Source organism: Sinocyclocheilus rhinocerous, unplaced genomic scaffold (assembly GCF_001515625.1).
Source record: "Sinocyclocheilus rhinocerous isolate Xijiao unplaced genomic scaffold, SAMN03320098_v1.1 scaffold2131, whole genome shotgun sequence".
Taxonomy (NCBI): Eukaryota; Metazoa; Chordata; class Actinopteri; order Cypriniformes; family Cyprinidae; genus Sinocyclocheilus; species Sinocyclocheilus rhinocerous.
The window spans coordinates 2,026-22,468 of NW_015647125.1; the positions used below are offsets into that span (position 1 = coordinate 2,026).

A 20,443-nucleotide genomic window follows, 5' to 3' on the forward strand; every position below is an offset into this window, starting at 1 on the left:
ACACACACACACACACAGACTCACACACAGACTCTCTCACACACACACACACAGACTCTCTCTCACACACACACACACACGCAGAGACTCACACCCTAACTCACGCACACACACACACACACACTCACATACTCACACACACACACACACACACACACACACACACACACTTGTGTGTTTCTCACGCTCTCTGCTCTTTGATTTCTGTTTCTGAGCACTGCTCCTGCTGTCACATGTCCTCTGCTTAGAAATGTTGGAGCCTGTGTTCTCTTGTTTGACTTCAAATTTCCTGGTATTCAGTTTTTGTCATGTGCTTACTGTCGTCTATTCCTACCAGCAGCAGCAGTGTGTGTGTGTGTGCGTGTGTGTGTGTGTGTGTGAGGACTGCTGGGTGAGTGGTTGCTAGATGATGTATGGCATGCGGTCCCTTTAATATGTTTCCTGTACGACTGACAGCTGGGTCACAGCACACACACACACACACACAGACACACACGCAGGAACGCACGTTAAAAAGTATTAGCAGACTGTCAGATCTGCTGCATAATCAAAGCTCACAAAGGGAGCATTCAGAGCTCAAACGATGAAACACAACTTTGACATGTAGGGAGAGCTGCACACGTACAGTGAAACAGCTCAGCATTTCTTTTATCATAATAAGTATATTCAGTTTAGCCATGACTGCTTTATTCGTTGCTGTCTTTAAGACTCTTCACACAGTATCTGTCCTTCTTCCTCTCTACTGTATTGTGATCATGTGTGTTTTTCTGCTTGTATGTCTCTCTCACACTTCAGCAGATCTGGGGTCAGTAGTAGCTGCAGTGTGACACACTTTAGTCCAGTTGTGGGGTAAATGAGCGCTAAGTTACAGTTTACACATGACCACATTTTTGAGTGCTGCACCATTAAATGGAATTGAAATGTAACCCTATGTGTAAACTAAATATTTACGGAAGCCTCCGAGCAGGAATAATGGTTGATGTAAAGCGGCAAACAGACTGGATTATATCAATGAGAGCGTTTTATACTTTTATTTTTTTATTTTGTATTATCTCCAACATAGACTGAGGATTTGCTTGGATTTGTCTGTTGATGATCTTAATCCAGATTTGTAAACACAATGAAACTAAAAATAAATAGTTGAGAGAACGAAGAAAAAAATAAAATAAAATAAGGCAACTTAATGCAGTAAGACTTCTGAGTTATTCCAACAATAGTTTTTTAGCTCTTCTCAGTAAATATACTTTGTTCAGCCAAAGGAAATTTTTTGTTCATGCAATGCTGATTGTCTTATTTTGCTAATAGAAAAATTCTTGTCACAGCAACTGAAACAACAATTACTGTCTTTGAGGTAATTTATTTGTTTCTGTTTTCCGGATGTAAAATAGAATGTGTAAAAAGTCACGACATTATACATTTCATGTTTATTTATGAATGACAAACAGTGAATTGTTACAGAAACCTTATGTAGACAACATTGTATTTGTTTGTAAAAAATCTTTCAAGACTAAGATATCCAGGAAATAGATATTTGTGACCCTGTAGCACAAAAGCAGTCTTAAGTCGCTGGGGTATATTTGTAGCAATAGCCAAAAATACATTGTATGGGTCAAAATTATCCATTTTTCTTTTATGCCAAAAATCATCAGGATATTAAAGTAAAGATCATGTTCCATGAAGATATTTTGTAAATGTCCTACCGTAAATATATCAAAACTTAATTTTTGATTAGTAATATGCATTGCTAAGAACTTCATTTGAACAACTTTAAAGATGATTTTCTCAATATTTAGATTTTTTTGCACCCTCAGATTCCAGATTTTCAAATAGTTGTATCTCAGCCAAATATTGTCCTATCCTAACAAACATACATCAATGGAACAAACATTGATGCACAAACCTCAAGAACTATGGTAATCAACAAATGTTAAAAGATGAGCTCTTTATATCCCAGTACAACAACTAACAATAATGACAAAACAACAACAAAAAAGTTTAAATGAAGCCAGCAAACAGAAAAACAATAATCCTATAACAGTAACTGCAGAATTTACTCATTCTGCAATGCATGCTGGGAAATCAGAAAGCCTTGACATTTCAACAATATGAAATTCTATGTTCAGAGAACTGTGTTTGACTAGTTGGGACAACATTTGGGGTTATTCTGTTGGTCTGGCAAGGGTCTTTATGTACCGTAGTTTCAAGAAAATAGCATTTTTTAATATTTGAGACTCAAAAGGTTTCATAAACTTGAAAATATGCAGTTGCATTTTTTTTCACAGTGAATGCGTTACCAATGTTAAAGAAATCTAACGACGTTAAAAACATTTAATAAATCTTACACATTACTGCACTGACAAAGCTACTATATTACGAATTGCAGCACAAACATTAAATCTACATCTAGCTAAATAACCGTTCATGAAACCATAGATTTCATACAAATAAATAAAGGGCTGGGTTTGTTCTGCTCTTATTATTTCTGAATGAGTTCATCAGGTCTCACACACACTGACACACTTGTGCCTCATTCACGTGATGTGTGCTTCAGAGAGATCTCTGCTGAAATGAGCCTAGGAAGAATTAAAGCTTCGTATTCTGTTGAGTTTGGAAAACCCTCTACACAGTGATGTGCAGAATATCTCCGATTTCTGAAGAGGTCTGGACTTTTAAATCTTCTTACAGAGAGTCATACCAAGTGGTGTATGGGAAACTATACGGCTACAGCACATTAAAAATATACATAAACGGCCACATTATTTGGCTCACACATCACACATCAGTGCAAGTTGAGTTTAAATGGACTTTACAAAGTTTGATTTTATGCGAAATAAAGCAATAATTCATCTTTTCAATATAATATAATATAATATAATATAATACAATATAATAGAGCCTCTTGAGAAAAAAAAACTGATGGATTATGTATGTATGTGGTTGACAAGTGTATTAAGGTTCAAGCTATTTTGAATACAATAGCATACTGTTCACTGTACAGTATGTACTGTACACTGAATACTATTTTCTAAATGTAGTGCTGTATGTGAAGCAGAACAATAACATTTCAAATAGCAGGTTGTGTGTTTAACCCAGCAATCGTCTAGGTCCAGTTCTCATGTCTCCAATCACAGCAATTCAAGAAACATATGTTCAAAACATGCCTTTTCCAGTTCATTCATCACACCAGAAATGTAAGTTCAGGTCAACCACATTGCATTGTGGGATACACAGTAACCATTGCAGTGTGCTCAGGTCAGGGCTCCAGACTGCAGCCAAACGGTTGCATTTTGCGACCATATTTTCTGCCGGTGCGACAACATTTTGTGAGCGGTTGCACTGGCCGCCGCGTTGTTCAACTCGTAAGCGCTACCATTTCTGAGGCATATCAAACGACAAAAGAAACAAAAGTGTAACGAAACCGCGCTAGTCTTTTGAGCTGCGCAAGCAAACAGATCCGAGCTCAGAACAGGTTTACTCGGGAACCAGTGTTGATTTCGTGACACTGTTACTGCACAGTGCTGCGAGATCCAGTGAGAAGCGTTTGAATTCGCTGCAGAATGAATGAAGCTTGCTGCAAGATCTAATGAGAAGCATTCAAATTCTGCCCAGAATTCTCTGTAATAAACAGATCAAACAGTGCTGACATACGTCAGAAAACCAGTAACGCTATCTGTAACCATGCTGCTGTGGCAGAAATAGTCGAAAGTTATTACATTATTCATTTCAGGGTTTGTACAACCTTTTGAGCGACCATATTTTCTGCCGGTGCGACAACATTTTGTGAGCGTTTGCACTGGCCGCCGCGTTGTTCAACACGTAAGCGCTACCATTTCTGAGGCATATGAGAAATATCAAACGACAAAAGAAACAAAAGTGTAACGAAACCGTGCTAGTCGTTTGAGCTGCGCAAGCAAACAGGTCCGAGCTCAGAACAGGTTTACTGGGGAACCAGTGTTGATTTCGTGACACTATTACTGCACAGTGCTGCGAGATCCAGTGAGAAGCGTTTGAATTCGCTGCAGAATGAATGAAGCTTGCTGCAAGATCTAATGAGAAGCATTCAAATTCTGCCCAGAATTCTCTGTAATAAACAGATCAAACAGTGCTGACATACGTCAGAAAACCAGTAACGCTATCTGTAACCATGCTGCTGTGGCAGAAATAGTCGAAAGTTATTACATTATTCATTTCAGGGTTTGTACAACCTTTTGAGAGAGAAATTCAAGCACATTTCAATGACTTTCAAGCTTTTCACACAACTATTTCCAGCACTTTAAAGCTCTAAAAATGATCCAATTTAATTGTAATTTTTTAATGGAATGACCAAAATATACTTTGGGGTAAATAAACAGTTATGCAAAATTAAAAAACAAAGAAATGTAAAATTACCACTATAACCAGTAGATGGCAGCAGAGGAGAACTTATTGGCCTATTAGTCATTAATTTCTACTTTTAGCTTTATATTTTGAAATTATAAAACCACTATAATAAAATATCAAATCATCAAGAAATCTAATTTTGTCAAAGTTTTGCACGTTTTTTTAGTGTATGAAGTAAGAAAAGTCACAAAGTGCCTTGAAAAACACAAACTACAATTTGCAGCTGAATCACACATAAAGAGTGTTCCTTTTATAATCACTGAAGTTATCAGTCAGTTCTGTACAATACTATAGAAGAATAATGGTATATTTAATAAGAATAGAATATATTATTTTTCTATCTAAAAATTTGATTTTGCACGATACTGTTGTTATTAAAAGTAAATTTTGTATGCTTCTCAACTCAAGCTCAGTGCTTTACTGTCAAATGTGTATTACCAAGAAATAAACGTGTAATATTAACTGCACTTATTAATGCAAAACAAGTCATTTTATGATTAAATTATCTTTATTCTCAACACCCCTGGAGTCCTGTCAGATGCATACTGAATATCCACAAAATGAGTGACCACAGCAAACGGTTGAGTTTTGCAGTGATGAGCAGAGAATGGAGAATACTGAGTCTCAAGAGAAATGAAAGCAGTCGTACCTGCAGCCTGAAGCACCAGCTGGAGTCGAGCTTTGGCCTGTTCTGCAGGAGTCTAGAACCACAGAGAAGCACGTTAGTAAACGGTCTAAACACTGGATTAGGAAGAAACAAGATAATAGAAGACGACTCCAACCTGAATAGACAAACACTACATTAGGGCATATTTTTTTTTCAGCGATTCATTTGAATTGTTGTTTTGAATAAAAGCAAACATTACAATTAGACATGCTGACAATACACCAATGATAAAAGTTAAGAGAAAAAAAAAATAGACACAAACTGAACTTCTTTTAACTTAAACATTGTGTTTTTAGAATGCTGTTTCATGCACAAGACGCTGCAAAAGACGCAAGACGTCCATCAAGTGCATGTTTACGTAGAAAAACTGCATGTTTGATATTTCATGTTTGCATGATGGTGACAGGCTGAAAGCTGCTGGTGTCTTCTTTATTTTAACAAAACATTTACTGTTAATAATAGCCTAATAGCTACAGCTTTTATACACTGCAAATTTGCCTTGACATTGAAAACCGAATGTCTACATTTTGGCTAAGAAATATACAGCATTTTAATTGTTCGTTTGTATTACTTCTGAACATTGAGAAAATGTTTAAGACAAGTTTGCACAATATTTGCTCTCGTGCATCTTTTCCGCAAAGAACACTCTTAAAAATAAAGGTTCCAAAAAGCGCATTTTGAAGTGATGCCATAGAAAAACCCTTTATGATTCCTCAAAGAACCTTTTAGTGAACAGATCTTAAAAAAATGTTTTTTTCATAACCTTAGGAAACTTTTTTCATGATAAACATTTTGTGCAAGATTTCATTGATGGTATAGGGGTAGCACTTTAGTATTAGGGACCAATTCTCACTATTAACTAGTTAGCGTGCCTATTATTAACATATTGGCTGTTTATTAGTACTTATAAAGCACATATTCTGCATGACCATATTCTACATAATCCTACTCAATACCTAAACTTACCAACTACCTTACTAACTATTAATAAGCAGCAAATTAAGAGTTTACGGAGGCAAAAGCCATAGTTAATGGTCTGTTAATGGCGAGAAATGGACCTAAAAATAAAGTGTTCCTGGTATAAAGGTTCTTCATGGAACCATCAATGCTAATAAGTGAATTAGTGAATTAGTTTTAGATCACTTCATGTGTGCCGCACTTGAAACAGAACTTTCTTTAACCAGTCGGTTTAGCAAGGTTTTAATACAGTTGTATTTACATTTTGAAGTCGACTAGTTAAAACGTTAAAAAAATCTAAATTGTTATCTTGAATTGGTCAAACATTCCGAAAATATCGGTATCACCCAGCCCTACAATACATAAAAACATTTAACAACACAGCTTCAGTGGCAGGGTTAAAAAAAATAATTTTCTTGAGGAAATCACATCTTCAGTCATGTACAAATGACGATAAATCCCAGCAGATCGCGAGGGTGTGCGGGCGCGTGTAAACATGCGCACGAGGGCTAAAAGTGTCGAAATTTCCAGCGCGGTGGCTCTGGAAGAGGCTGGGATATAATTCCAATATCTCCACTATTAGATTGCAGCCTCTTAATTGTCAAGAAAGAAGAATGATGAGGGAGGGAAGTTATAAAGGGCTATAGATTGCTCTCGAACGCAGGAGAGCCCGGTGTGTGTTGGTGTTATGAAGGTGTGTAGGATTACAGAGAAATTAAATGCTAATAGGATGAAATTTAAATGTGGATCCTGCAAGGCTCACCGTAGCTCTGCGGAGAATGTGGGTGTCGCTGACAGCACTAACGCACATTATTCAGCAGAAATTTGATTTATCAAACTGTAAAGGTGTCACTTTCTAAAAATGTCATTTGGGGTGATGACAGGGAAATATAATGACCCGCTTTAATGTAAAACTGTCTTAGATGACAAACACATCAAGCTCCGCTCGGAAATCTGCTTGTTTTTGACACCTCGCCTTCGATAACTTCGAAAAAAACACGGGCTGCTCTTCTCTGTGGTCTTTCTGAGCGTACTTTTTCTCTTTTTTCCCCTCCTTTATATTGTTATCAGAAGCATATCAGACTGTTTCGGGACATCAATCAAGCAGACAGAAATAAAGGAAGGATTATTGAATGTTCAGATAAACCCCCTCTCATCCCATTCAAAGCCGTCTTCTCTTCTCTCTCTCCCATTACAATAACATCCAGTCGTGCCGCAATAACGAGGCGGAAGAACAGACGGATCGCACGACTTAACTGGAAGGATAATAGCTGGCAGGGCAATCATCTTAGTTACAGTTTATTATGAAATTTCTACCATTGCATTTGCATTTGTTTCAAGTGACCCTGAGGCAAGTGTCCGGAGATATTACACCACCGAGTGTTTAGACAAGAAAGAAAAAAGGAAAACACACAAAAGGGCGAAAAAAAAAAAAAGAGCATCAATATGAAGAAAAATATAATTAGTTTCAAAGGATGACAAATGGGTGGCGGATTAATAATTAGATAAGTTTGTCAAATTATGAGACAGGCCTCATTCTGGCAAACACTGAGCAATAAGAGAGAGAGAGCTGATAAAATTTGACACAGATATGATACAAATAAGCTACAAAACACTGTTTGACACCCACATCCCGACTGGATTCAGAACACTAGCCGATCTAGTCATAACAACCCTCGACGCGGCGGTCCTAACTAACAGAACTGACCGGTTAATGATGGAAGCGGACGCTCTGAATCCTAATTAACACCAATCTGTAGGAAATAGTTACAGAAATGTTGCAGCGCTGCTTAAAAAGGTTTAAACTTACAGAAAAGCATCTTCACTCATTTAAAAAATAATAAAAAATCAAGGGGCTCGTATACTAAAAACGGAAAACTGTTTATGTGTTTTGGCTGTTCATTTAAACGACAGCGACATTTCGAGGTTTGTATAGGTACACTACCGGTCAAAAGTTTGGGATCAGTAAGACTTGTAATTCCCTGAAAAAATGTTTTGCAGGTTCCAAAAAAATGCAGCAGCAACAGTTTCCAGCACTGATAATAAATCAGCATATTATACTGATTTCTGAAGATCATGTGACACTGAAGACTGGAGTAATGATGCTGAAAATACAGCTGCGCATCACAGGAATAAATTACAGTTTAATGTATATTAAAATAGAAAAACGTTATTTTACATCATAATATAATTTCACAATATTAATTTTTTCCTGTGTTTTGATCAAATAAGTGCAGCCTTGATGAGCAGAAGAAACTCCTGTAAAAAACATTAAAAATCGTTCTGATCCCAAACTTTTGACTGGTAGTGTGTGTGCGCAGGTGCATAGTGTTACTTCACAAAGTGACATCGCCAACTAGTGGCCTGACGTGAATAATACAGCGACTTTAGCCGCTCTCGTGGATCCATGTGAACGGGGATCGTTTTGACAACAATGTCGTCTGTAAGCAAAACTTTTCAATAATGCAAGAGTAAAACTTTTCCAAAACTGTTTTTCAAAATAAAACGGGACAATTCATCCAAAAATGAAAATTCTGCCATTATTTACTCATCTTTTTGTCATTCCAAACCTTTTTTCGCTGAAACAACTTCAGACCTCATTGACATTCACTGTGTGAAAAAAAAGAAGAAAAAAAAGAGGAGGTGCATATGATGACTATTCCCTAAATAGAAACCATGTTTAACCCTTGTGCTGTGCTGAAAATCCTTTACCTAATTTAGTGTTTATGGTCAAAAGTCTCAGACCTTTTAGCATTACTATGCAATATTATCACCAAACTGTGGGTTCAATCTTCTTGTCAGCTTTTTTCAGTTAGCAAAGGTTTATATTTCTTTTTGGAAAAACTGAGGTGCATAAGCTCAGATCTGTGCTAAATGAGCATCAAACCTGTGCTAAATTAAAGAATTCAATATTATGTAATAAGATAATATTAAATACAAAATATATAACAGTAAAAAACAGTAGTATTGTGAAATATTATTACAAAAAACTTTCATTTATGTAATTTATTGCTGTGAACAAAGCTGAATTTCTTCTTCAGTGTCACATGATCTTCAGAAATAATTCTAATATGCTGATTTTCTGCTCAAGTAGGGGCCTATGAAATCCATTTTATTTTTTTCAAAATTCAGTTTTATCCATTTCCAAATTCCATTTCTTCCGTTTTAATTTTTTTTATTCAATTTTTTTTCCATTTTAATTCATTTTTCTAGACTAGAGTTTTAATGGTTAAATTAATAAAATATTAATGGTCTGATTAACTGAAATCATGAAACATACACAATTTAACAGCAATTTATTAAAAGTTTAACAAAAATGACATTTTAAGGCCTAAATAAATACGTATATTTTTTTTCCTCAAATTAAGTTTTATTTTTTTACCAAATTCTGTTTTCCAAATTTTTACCAAATTCTGAATTTTTTGGATTCCATTTTAATATAATTAAATTGTAATAATAAAAAGCATCTCTAATTAATTGACTTTATAAATAAATACATTTATTATTGTTTTATTTATTTATTTTTTCAGAAATACTTTTACATTTTAAATTTTTTCTGGAAAATAATTTTTCTGGTAAATATTCCTTAAACAATAATGTTTTAATAATAATTGTATCATTAGTAGTAGTAGTACAATCATTACATTAAGTAATATATTTCTGTCACTGTTTCTTCAACTTAAACCTAACTTTTATTTTGCTGGGTTGCTGTGAAGTCCTTTAGTTTCTGTTTGTATATGATATGACATTATCATATCAGAAACAGGAAGTTTGCTCAGGAAGTGACTCTCTAGAGATTATGGTTATGGGTCAATATTACTGTAGGGTGCCTTTTGGTGTCCTGTACATAAATAACTCATTTGCCATGATAACTTAACATAAAAATGACTATGAAAGGGTGTGTTATATTAGGCTAAGTTTTTATATTCATAACAAAAGCATTACTTGGCTCTTTAGAGACATTTTCTAGATTTTTTTTAGTTTTGTGTAAGAGGATGTTATTTTGCTATGTCCCATGCACTGCTCATTAAATTTGAATGATAGTAGAATAGTCAAATCATAAAAAATAAAAAAATTATCCTATTAATATTTTGTCAAATAAGAGATTATTCAATTTGAGTGTATTGATCATTTGGTAATAAAAACTGTATTTTTATTTAATAAAAAAGAAGAGTTTGTCCATGTCCCTTGAATGGTTGTCCACCCTGTCGTATTGGGGACTCCGCCCCTTTAAGAAAAGGTCATCCCCTTTAGAGACATCAGGACAACAATGTTTTGTCTCTTCAGTGGCGGGAATTTCAACGGCTGAGGTGAATAAGACAGTGACTTTTCCATTGACAAATTTTCTTCGTCTGAGTTTGCTTACTTGCTTTGCCAAAGCTTGACATGTCCACCCTGTCGCCATAAAATATGCCAGAAGTTATTCGAATACAGTATTTTCAAAATATGTAAGTTTAAACATACCAAATTCTCTTCAACAACCAGACTAAATATTTAGCTAGTCACAGTTTGTTGTAAGCTAATATGCTAATTTAAGCTCAAAACGTCCACCCTGTCGGCCACTTAGACTCGATAGAGTGGATATAAACATGACAGGGTGGACATAGCATTCATTTGTAGTTAATACTGCTAAAAACTCAAATGAATGGGGGGAGGGGGGTATATCAATGTGATTGTGGATGTAATTATATTATTTATTATTATTATATTATTTTTTAATAACCCTGTTTAGGAAAGGGACATCATACCTTTCAGAAAATATAATTTGCATCTTAATTTTGCAATGAAAACGTATTTAACAGTAATATATATATGTCCATGAGAGGGTGGACATATCTTATGGTTTATGCTTCGAACAATGGCCCATAATTATCTAAAAAAAAATGTGTGGGAGCTCAGCTAATGTGTTTCTACTTGAGTGTCTACTATTTATGATATGACAAAGCGAATGGGGAATTAAAACCAAAATGTTTGAGTATTGTGAGGGTTGAAAGGCACTCTATGGTGATATTGAACTCATACTCAAGAAACATTTCTGAGTATTATCAATGGTGAAAACAGCTGTGCTGCCAAATATTTTTGGGGAAACCAAGTTTTTTTTTTTTTTGATGAATAGAAAGTTTTTAATAAGTGCACTTGATTTCTTATCTACAGTGTAAGAGTATGTGTTATAAATGTAGTCAGATCTGCACTGCTCCAGCAGTCTCTCACAGCACAAACAGACTTGAACTGCGAGCTAGCTTGGGCAGCACAGATGATGAGCCCAGGTTTGATGGGGTTTAGCGTCCCGGTGAGAGGTCCTGGAGCAGCGTATATCTCTCATTCACTCACACACAGCCGTTTTGCATAAACACTGAGCCGAGCCAAACCAATGATCTCAATTACCACACCACAGATCCTCATCCACACTGCTCAGAGCTTCTCTCTGCTTCCTACTGTCTACAGCTACTCATCCTCTGCCTTTACAGTCCATATCTGTCCTGCACAGCATTATATTCACTGCTTATGTCCATAAAGTATGATTTGAAGAACTCTAGTAGTCTGGTTGTGTGCTCTCTCTCTCTCTCTCTATATATATAGCTATGATATTTAAAAAAATGTAGGTGAACCAACAGCTGGCCATTGAGGTTTTTTTTTCTTTTCTTTTCATTTTTCATACTATGGAAGTCAATGGCTACCATCAACTGTTTGGCTACCAAAATTCTTCAAAATATCTGACAGAATCTTATGACAGAATCTTATATATATATATATATATATATATATGTATGTGTGTGTGTGTATATATATATGTGTGTGTGTGTGTGTGTGTGTGTGTATGTGTGTGTGTAGATTTTACATTGTTACAACAAATTCAATTTCAAATAAATGCTGTTTTTAAACTTTTAAAAGCAGAACAACTGTTTTTAATAATCAGAAATGTTTCTTCAGCTAATCAGCATATTAGAATGATTTCTGAAAGATCATGTGACACAGGAAAGCAGCTTTGATCACAGGCATAAATTACATTTAAAAATATAATCAAATAGAAAACAGATTTTTAACTGTAATGATATTTTACATTACAGATTTTACTGTATTTTTGATTAAATAAATTCATAATAGTTGCAACTCTAAACAGCAGTATATAGTGTATATATACGGCCTATAGTATACACAGAGTTTATTCCGTTACTCATCGCTCATCTCATCTCATCTGACTTCTTCATCCTCATTTATAGTCATTTTTCATTTGTTATTTCCAACCTCTGGCCCATTCCTTAACCTAAAAAAATAAATAAAAAAATAAGGACCGCAGCATTACGTTACAGGATCCCCCTAGAAAATGCAATATTCTGTTTTTAATATCCAGGTCTATAAGATCAGGGTAGAGATGGGCTCCAGTGCAAGCCAAAATGGAAGGCAATTGTATTAATAGACTTTTTTGACATGCACGTGTGTGTATTAGTGCACGTGTGTGTGTGTGTGTGTGTGTGTGTGTGAGTGTGTTCTCAGGTCAAAATGGAAGGCAATTGTATTAATAGACTTTTTTGACATGCATGTGTGTGTGTGTGTTCAAGCCAGAGCGGGCTGGGCGTTGGGCTCACACTCAACTCACATAAATCATGTAGAAGAAAAATGAACAAATGTGGCGGCTAACTCATCTCCTCGCCATCCGGAGAAAATGAAATTCACTGGAATACCTATCAAAACTGCAATCACCAGGAGATAAAATCGCCTTTGCTCTATCTGCACTTTCCGATTTAATTTCCTTTATGCCCTTGACATTCAGAGATACCATTTAGATAATGCGTATACAGTAAGGGACCAGTTCGCTCGGCGTGATATATATACGCCAGGACCTCGCGCTAAATCTAACAGCATCGTTTGGAAATGGAGATGCGATACTTCTTTGTTGTTTTTGTTCTGTTGTGAGATCTATGCAAAGAGGAACGCATCTTAACGGAGAGAGAGAGAGATAAAGCGGCGGGATATGAAAGCCGTGCCCGTCCCCTCTATCAGTATGACATGCAATTATGTCTGGGCAGGCGTCAGGTTAAAGGTCAGCCTGACGACTCCATCATTTAGCCAGGCGGCTTATTTCACAAATGCAGGGAGACGGAGGCCCGTGGCAGACTCGCAGACACCTCCAATCTGATGAAATCATTAGTGTAATAAGCATGTAAATCTGCTTGCAAATTATCCTCGCGCAGCTCCTCGGCTTTCATTTAGCTGACACTCGGTGAGGTGTTGTCAGATCACCTCTTTATCCCACAATCAAATCACTGGCAAACACGGCGAGAGGAGGAGAGCCGGAGCGGACGGGGACGAGCGCTGGAGGCCGCGCGCTTTCTGACGCTCCATTGATTTCTAAAGCCCTGATCTTCCCTCATTCTGTTCGAGGAAGACAGGTGCTTTTGATGATGCTATGGGATAAATCTATTATTAAGTAATAGAGCCAAAACAGAGCCGTTTCTCGCAATTGCTGGTGCTAATATGAAGCGTAAATAATTCATTACATATAAACAAGGCCTCAAAAGCTAAAACCCATGGGGGAAATCAGTTTTACATATCATTTCTGCATTTTTAAAGCTGATGGACATGAGATTACGACAGAATGACCCAACACAGATCATACTACAGTAATAGAGGGTGCTCACTTTGTTTTTTTACTGTGATTATTTAGCCGTGCATCCGGTCTAGCTAGATTCAGGCCTCTATAATGAAGAAAAATTGTACGAGAGAGATCAGTAAAGCAATAAACCAAAAAAATACACAAATAAACATCCTCAGTTTTTTCCACACAAAAGCTAATAAGCATAACCATAAAAGTCCCACAAAAAAATAAGGTTAAATGTGATTTGCCATCTAAACTGTGTTCGCCATTCGGCAAAATTAAGAAGATACAAATTTTCTTGAAAATGTTGTGGAAATACAGTTCAGTTTCAGTAAGTGGATATTTTTGGAAACGCAAGATTAGAAGTAGCTACTTTTAAGATCGTTAGAAAAGTTGCCTTTGTCTAGACTTTGTAAAGTTTGCCGTCTTTTAACACGGGTAGATCTGAAGCGGGGCTGTTTATGGCTCATATTTGCAGGGTGAATGTGAATGTATTTCGGGGAGGGATGTAGGGGGTGTAGACTTACTGTTCATCGACACAAATCTTGATAAAATACTGCAGCACCTGCTGTCTGACGAGCGGACGCAATCTACCAGCTTTTATAAAGTCGACAATAAATTCTCAGATGCAATTTTCACATATTCAGATTTTCAGGAATCGTAGATCTGGCAGACTCGCGTGTTTGCATGTTTTATTGGAACTACCACCTCGTCGCATTTAATGCACAAATAAAGTCCAAAAACACAACTACCGCTGTTGACGTTCATTTCAATATTTACTCAAAATAAACTCTCGCTAGTTGATCAAATGAATCTACTAACAGTAACATACTGTACATGTATCACAGACAATCACATCTCAAATTACATCCAATGGTGGAAATGCCATTTTAAACACATTTACCATTTTAAAGCTGTAATATGCAAAGTCCATGGCACCATAAAAAAAAAATATATATTTTTTTTTTCTTCAGACCATTACACTGTGTTTGAAGTCTGAATAGATTTAACAGCACTGCAAAGGCAGTAACACTGCAATTTTGTCATGTGAAGCCCAAATTATACTTCAGTTTTTACACATACACTACAGTAAGCGTACAGCATGTAAATTTCACTATCAGCATAGTGTGAGGGGCTTAATAAGTGCACTCAACTCTTTTAAATGAGTACAGAAACTTGTTTTTCATCGCTTATAACTTGTGGAGAGAAATAGCGCAGACACTGGACGATTAAATTTTCTAGTTTGCATTTGTCGAACGCCTGTGTTTACACAATATCAAATAGAGTATATTTTGAAAGGCTATGTGTTCAGCTGTACATGTACACTAAGCATTTGCATCAAAACGAAATGCTTTGGGCTTGATATCACATTCATTTGCAGTAAAGCCCAACAAAAAGTGTTTTCCAAACTAGTTTTTTTTTTTGTGACATTTGAAGTACTGTCACAGTTAACAAAGTTAAAGAAAAAAGATTGTCTCAATACATTTTATTAATAATTAGCATTTCCATCAGCTGTTATCGGTAACATTTTGCTATACTAAACTTTTTTTCATGGAAATGCAGTACATGAGAAACTATGAAAAGGCAAGGAACTTTTATCTGAGGATTGACGCTTTACTTTTTTCCCAAGGAGCACAAGTTTAAAAATGTAAGAACGCATTAAGAATTTTAAGGTGCACAGTTAAAAAAAAAGTGTTTTGTTTTCCCTTAATAAAGGGATACAATGAAACATTTACAAGCAAAATGATTTAATTTATTGAAATTAATTCAGAAGCTACAATATTTTACTTTCAATTAAATGCCAGAGAATGTTTATTCCGTAATCAAAATACCAATAATAACCAGGAAAAAAGATGGTAGAACCTTTAATTATAAACAAGCCCTAAATAGGCCAAACTCTTATTTTGAAATGTCTATGCTTTACTATTGCTGGCTGCTCATTTCAAAACATGTGTGAGATTAGGACAGTCTACAACACATTACAATATAAACACCAGCAACTAACCATTGTCATAATTCAACAGTAGTAGATCATAAACGCTCAGTATTTATCGATTACTGCTCTGAAACAGCGAACCTGCAGAACAGTGCCACATTTGGACTTTGAAATGTGCAGTATTAACTAGGGCTGCACGATAAATCGCATGCGATATTTAACGCGCAAATTTTAATTTAATCCAAGGTTTGCAATTCCTGTTTTTCTATCCCCAAATACACAATATCGCGTATTAAAATAATTAAGACATACATTATACCATTTAAGATATTATTTTTTTACTTTTTAAATTACTTTTTCTTTATTTTAATTTAATTTTTAATTTATTTATTTATTAACTTGACACACTGGATTGGTCATGTAGAGAGACTCTTTTCGAACAGACATATTGATTCAAGAGGGTTATGCATGTAATCTCCTTTTCAATAATTCACTGTTCTTTTATACAGCTGTAGATCAATGCATGCACTCATAAACTCTCCTCCCCTTTCACTCGCTCCTCTGTCAAATCTCTCCTTCCATCAGCCCTGCTCTATCTTTCCTTTCATCCTCTGTTCCCTCTACATCTATCCATCTCTCTATCCTAATGAAGATGAGTTAATTACACACTAACCTGCGACACACAGCCAAACTGAATAAAAAATGGTTCATTCTCTGGAAATACTCAATCCGGCAGAAAATGTCAGTATCGTAACCGATACGGAGTATTGGATCGATGCATCCCTAGTTTAGTCTGTAATTCCAAATATAAATAAAATAATAACAATGGAAATAATAATGTAATAAAATAATACTGACTGTGAATTATGCTGTATGGCACAATGATATACTGCAGTCATATTTCACTGACCTTTGATTATAACAGCTGGCACAAAACATGGTTTGAAAAATAAATTTTGTGGATTATTTACGTTATTTTTGCAAATACAATGTGATTTATTACAAACAACACCAAAAATACCAGAAAGTACTCTGTTATCCATTCACATTATGGATATTTCATCACTTCTCTGTGACGAGCACAGCACTTTATGGTTGAGCATAGGGCTAGTAAGTAACTTAGTATTTTGTTGCATCTTAAACATACTGGCTATTAAATTTTAAAAACACATATTTGCTGACCTCTAATCTGAGTATTGGATGGGATGCAGTGTCTATACCCATCCACAAAATTATAGTTCAGGATAGACTACCAAAACACAATTATATACCATACAAAAAATAAATAAATAAATAAAACAAAACTAACTAAATAAATAAAATCAACCAGCCTTTGTATTGTCAGACAAACTCTATTTTAAAGGTTCATTGAACTATTGAATGTAGAGAAAGTTGCATAAAATAGTTTTTAAACAATTTAGTTGAGCAACTTGTAGCCATTTAGTTTGAGTAAGAACAGGCTGCTGAGCTGCTCAGTTTGATCACTGATGACGCACTTGAATAATTAGCATTTCAGCAAAGAATGGGGACTCATGATAACATAAATATGTTATTCATAAATAATAAATGTCTTGGCTTTATGTAGTGTTTATGATTATATTTTGTTGTAAATGTCACCACTGGGGTGATTAGTGTTCACATGTGAGATTCACACTTTCAATACACATACTTGGTTTGGTGCTGTGTTTGATGAACACTGTAAAAGATTTAAGGAGGTCAAAACTCAATTTTGTGTTGACTTGATGCATTGATATTTTTCAGTTGGTTCAACTAAATTAACAATGTTCAGATAATTCAATTGAGTCAAATGAACATTTTCAATGCAACAAGTCAACATGCAATTTTAGGTTTTACAGTGAAAGCACAGACCAGTCTTTATTGTTAAGCAGACAACAGTTTTTACCCAAAAATTTAAACAGAATTTGGATGCCTCAAGTTTTTGAGATTACTCAACTTCTGATTTGTTATAAGCACTAATGTGAGGGTTTCTTAGCAGTGGAGATCTTGAGAAGGAATGAGCGGGAATATGTGATAAAGATTTGATTTGAGAGAATAAGCATGATAATTGATAAGGATTAAGTTCAGGTGTGTTGAGTGACCCTTAAAGGGCCAGGCCTGCGTTTAATATTCAGGGTGTGGAGCTGAGGGAGGTGAGTGTACATTCAGAGAGTCAGGACCCCGCTGTGACCTCTCTCCATTATTCATCCCGCAGAAAAAAACAGCAGAAATGGAAACTCGGTTCCACCCAGGAGGAGAAAAGCAGCCCTTTAACTCCAGTGCATGGCACTTTGACCCTGGATTAGAAAGGCTGCAGAAAACCCAGGAAATGTTGGACGTTACATTTTTAAACATTCCCTAGGGCTCATTTTAAGGGCCAACAGTGTGCCCTACATCCAGAGAGATGGAGGCAGGAAGGTAGAAGAGGGAAGACACTGTGATCTTTCCAGATGTGTTCAGAGGTAACGTGTGCCTGACATGAATCTGCGAGCCGTACGGCGAACGAACGTTCAACTGGAAACTGAACAGCTTGAGGATACAGTTCAAAACAAACACACGCTCCACTGCTGAATCCATTTTCTGAATCGCCCTACTGACTCAAAAATCATTTCCAGAACACACACGTCATCCTTACAGGGGAAAGAAATTATTTAACACCACAACTTTTAGCAAAAAAGACAAAAGCAAAAATTAAAAATAAAAACGGAAGGGGACAAACGAAAGAGCGACTGACATGAAAACCCAGGCAATCGTGTGGGAGTTATAGAGAGACCTCTGAGTCTGTCTGACAGCTCAAGCTATTCAAAGGCAATTGCTGAGCATTCATTCTGGATGCAGATATCAAAGATTGAGAAAACACTGAAGGGGGGGGAAGAAACAGAACTTACCAGATGTTCTAATCCAGCTTTGATGTTCCCTGTTTCCCTGCAACACAAGAACAAATTTGCTCCACTGTAAATAACGCAAAGACAGCAAGCATCTCGTCACCCTGAGCTCCCACTTGTTCTCCTCCTCTCACGGATCACCCATAATCACTGTATTTAATAGATTTACTGTATTTATCGATTAATGCTCTCTGGGTTCCATGAGGGCAGGAGATTTTAAAAGGGCTTTTACTCTCTTTAAAACAATTACAAGTGGAGAGAGTTAGAGAGGAAATCAGAAATGCCACCGGTTAAAGACAGCTGGTCTTCATGAGAATAATGATGCACACAGATGCTGTGTGGGTGTGTTTACATTAAATAACCATTCAGTGTCTCATTAAATCATTGATACTCATGTTCCAAAAAAAAATTATAATAAAAAAATCGCCGCCTGGATTTAAATAAGCAAATATGTATGATTTAGGATTGAAATATTAGTGCAGTGGTTAATATGCTTCTGGCTTGTTGTATGTTGGGCAACAATTATTTTAACTGTAACTGATGCAGTGTGTAGCTTTTCATTTCTCAAACAACCATGTCATATATACCCATGTACTGTGCAAAAGTCTTAGGCCACTAGTATTTTCACCAGCTAAAAAATGGTTTCAAGTCAGTTATTTCTATCTTTTGCTGTAGTGTGTCAGTGGGAAATATCAGTTTACATTTCGAAATTAGCCATTAATTGTAATAATCCAGTGAGATTTTTGTCTGACGACAGCCAGTGCTCCACACAGAGATCTGATCTGATCATCATCCAGTCTGTCTGGAGTGACATGAAGAAACAGAACAAACTGAGACAGACTAAATCCAGAAGAACTGTGGCAACGTCTCCAAGATGCTTCAAGAGACCAGCAAATCCTCAAGACTTTTAATAAGGTTAAGCTCAGGAGCCAGTTGCATAAACATAGCCACTATGTTAAGACGGAGTCTTAAGAACTAATGCAAAGAGGTAATCAGACTTACATCTTGAATTCAAATTAGACTATTTTCCCTTTTAACAACTCACTTTACAAGTTATGACCAGCCTTAAAGAATTTTTTTTTTGTGACTTTTTAAGACTAGTCCAAGCGGTTTATGTAACCAGACCCAGGACTCTGTGGTGGGCAATTCATACGTGAAAATTACGTCTCATAATCACCAAACCACTATTTCACAATTTGAGACTGATGAATTTTTGTATTATCATCTTGGAATAGGTACATGTGCACGTCTTCCAACATGGCTGTTTAAGAAATGAAAAGCTACACACTTCATCAGTTTGGGTTAAAAGAATTGCTGCAGAATATGTCAGAAACATAATAATCACTGCAATAATGATCCAATCCTAGACTCTTCAGTATTTGCTTATTTAAATCCAAATGGTGACTCTTTTTTGGCCCGGCAGTGTATTTCACAATATTACTGTTTTAACTGTATTTTTGATCAAAATAAATGCAGACCTTGCTGAGCAGAAGAGACTTGACTTTAAAAAAAAAACTAAAAAAAAAAAAATAAATCTTACAGACCACAAACAAAAATGTGATCAAAATGATTTTGACTTGCCGAGATTTACTTGTTTTAAAAATCATGACAGTATTCAGTACTGTAAACATTCAAAATACAGTAACGCTTTATTTTTTTCACAGGGAAATGTACACTGTAAAACAAATTCCGTAAAATTTACGGTAAAAAACCGGCAGCTGTGGTTGCCAGTAAAAAATACGGTAGCAACATTTTAGGTTTTACGGTTTTAACTTAAATTTACAGTTAAATACCGTAATTTAATTAACTGATATAATGCTAATATACCAACCTATTGAAGTACTGAAATCTGTTTTGTACCTTTGTAATACAATAACATACAACCCTAATGTACAAAACGGATAAGAAAAAAACTAAGAAACATAGTTATTTCAACAAAAAAACATCAAATTTGAAATGTAACGCGGGGAATTCTGGGAATGTCAATTTACGGTTATTCACTGTAAATTATACGGTATTTTTCA

The 20,443-nt window shown here is 35.7% G+C and overlaps 1 protein-coding gene across 1 annotated transcript in view; it reads right to left on the reverse strand.

The window, feature by feature from the left end:
- Positions 1-4,901: 4,901 nt before the first annotated feature.
- The window catches only part of LOC107709008 (serine/Arginine-related protein 53-like), a gene marked incomplete at its 3' end in the record, with an annotated part of 77,088 nt that continues 61,546 nt past the window's right edge, over positions 4,902-20,443 (reverse strand). Inside the window, exons 4-5 of the mRNA XM_016513404.1 lie at positions 18,423-18,459; positions 4,902-5,081 (exon numbers count right to left, since the gene is read on the reverse strand). Of these exons, the coding sequence (XP_016368890.1) occupies positions 4,902-5,081; positions 18,423-18,459 (217 nt within the window). The remainder of the gene's footprint in view (positions 5,082-18,422; positions 18,460-20,443) is intronic.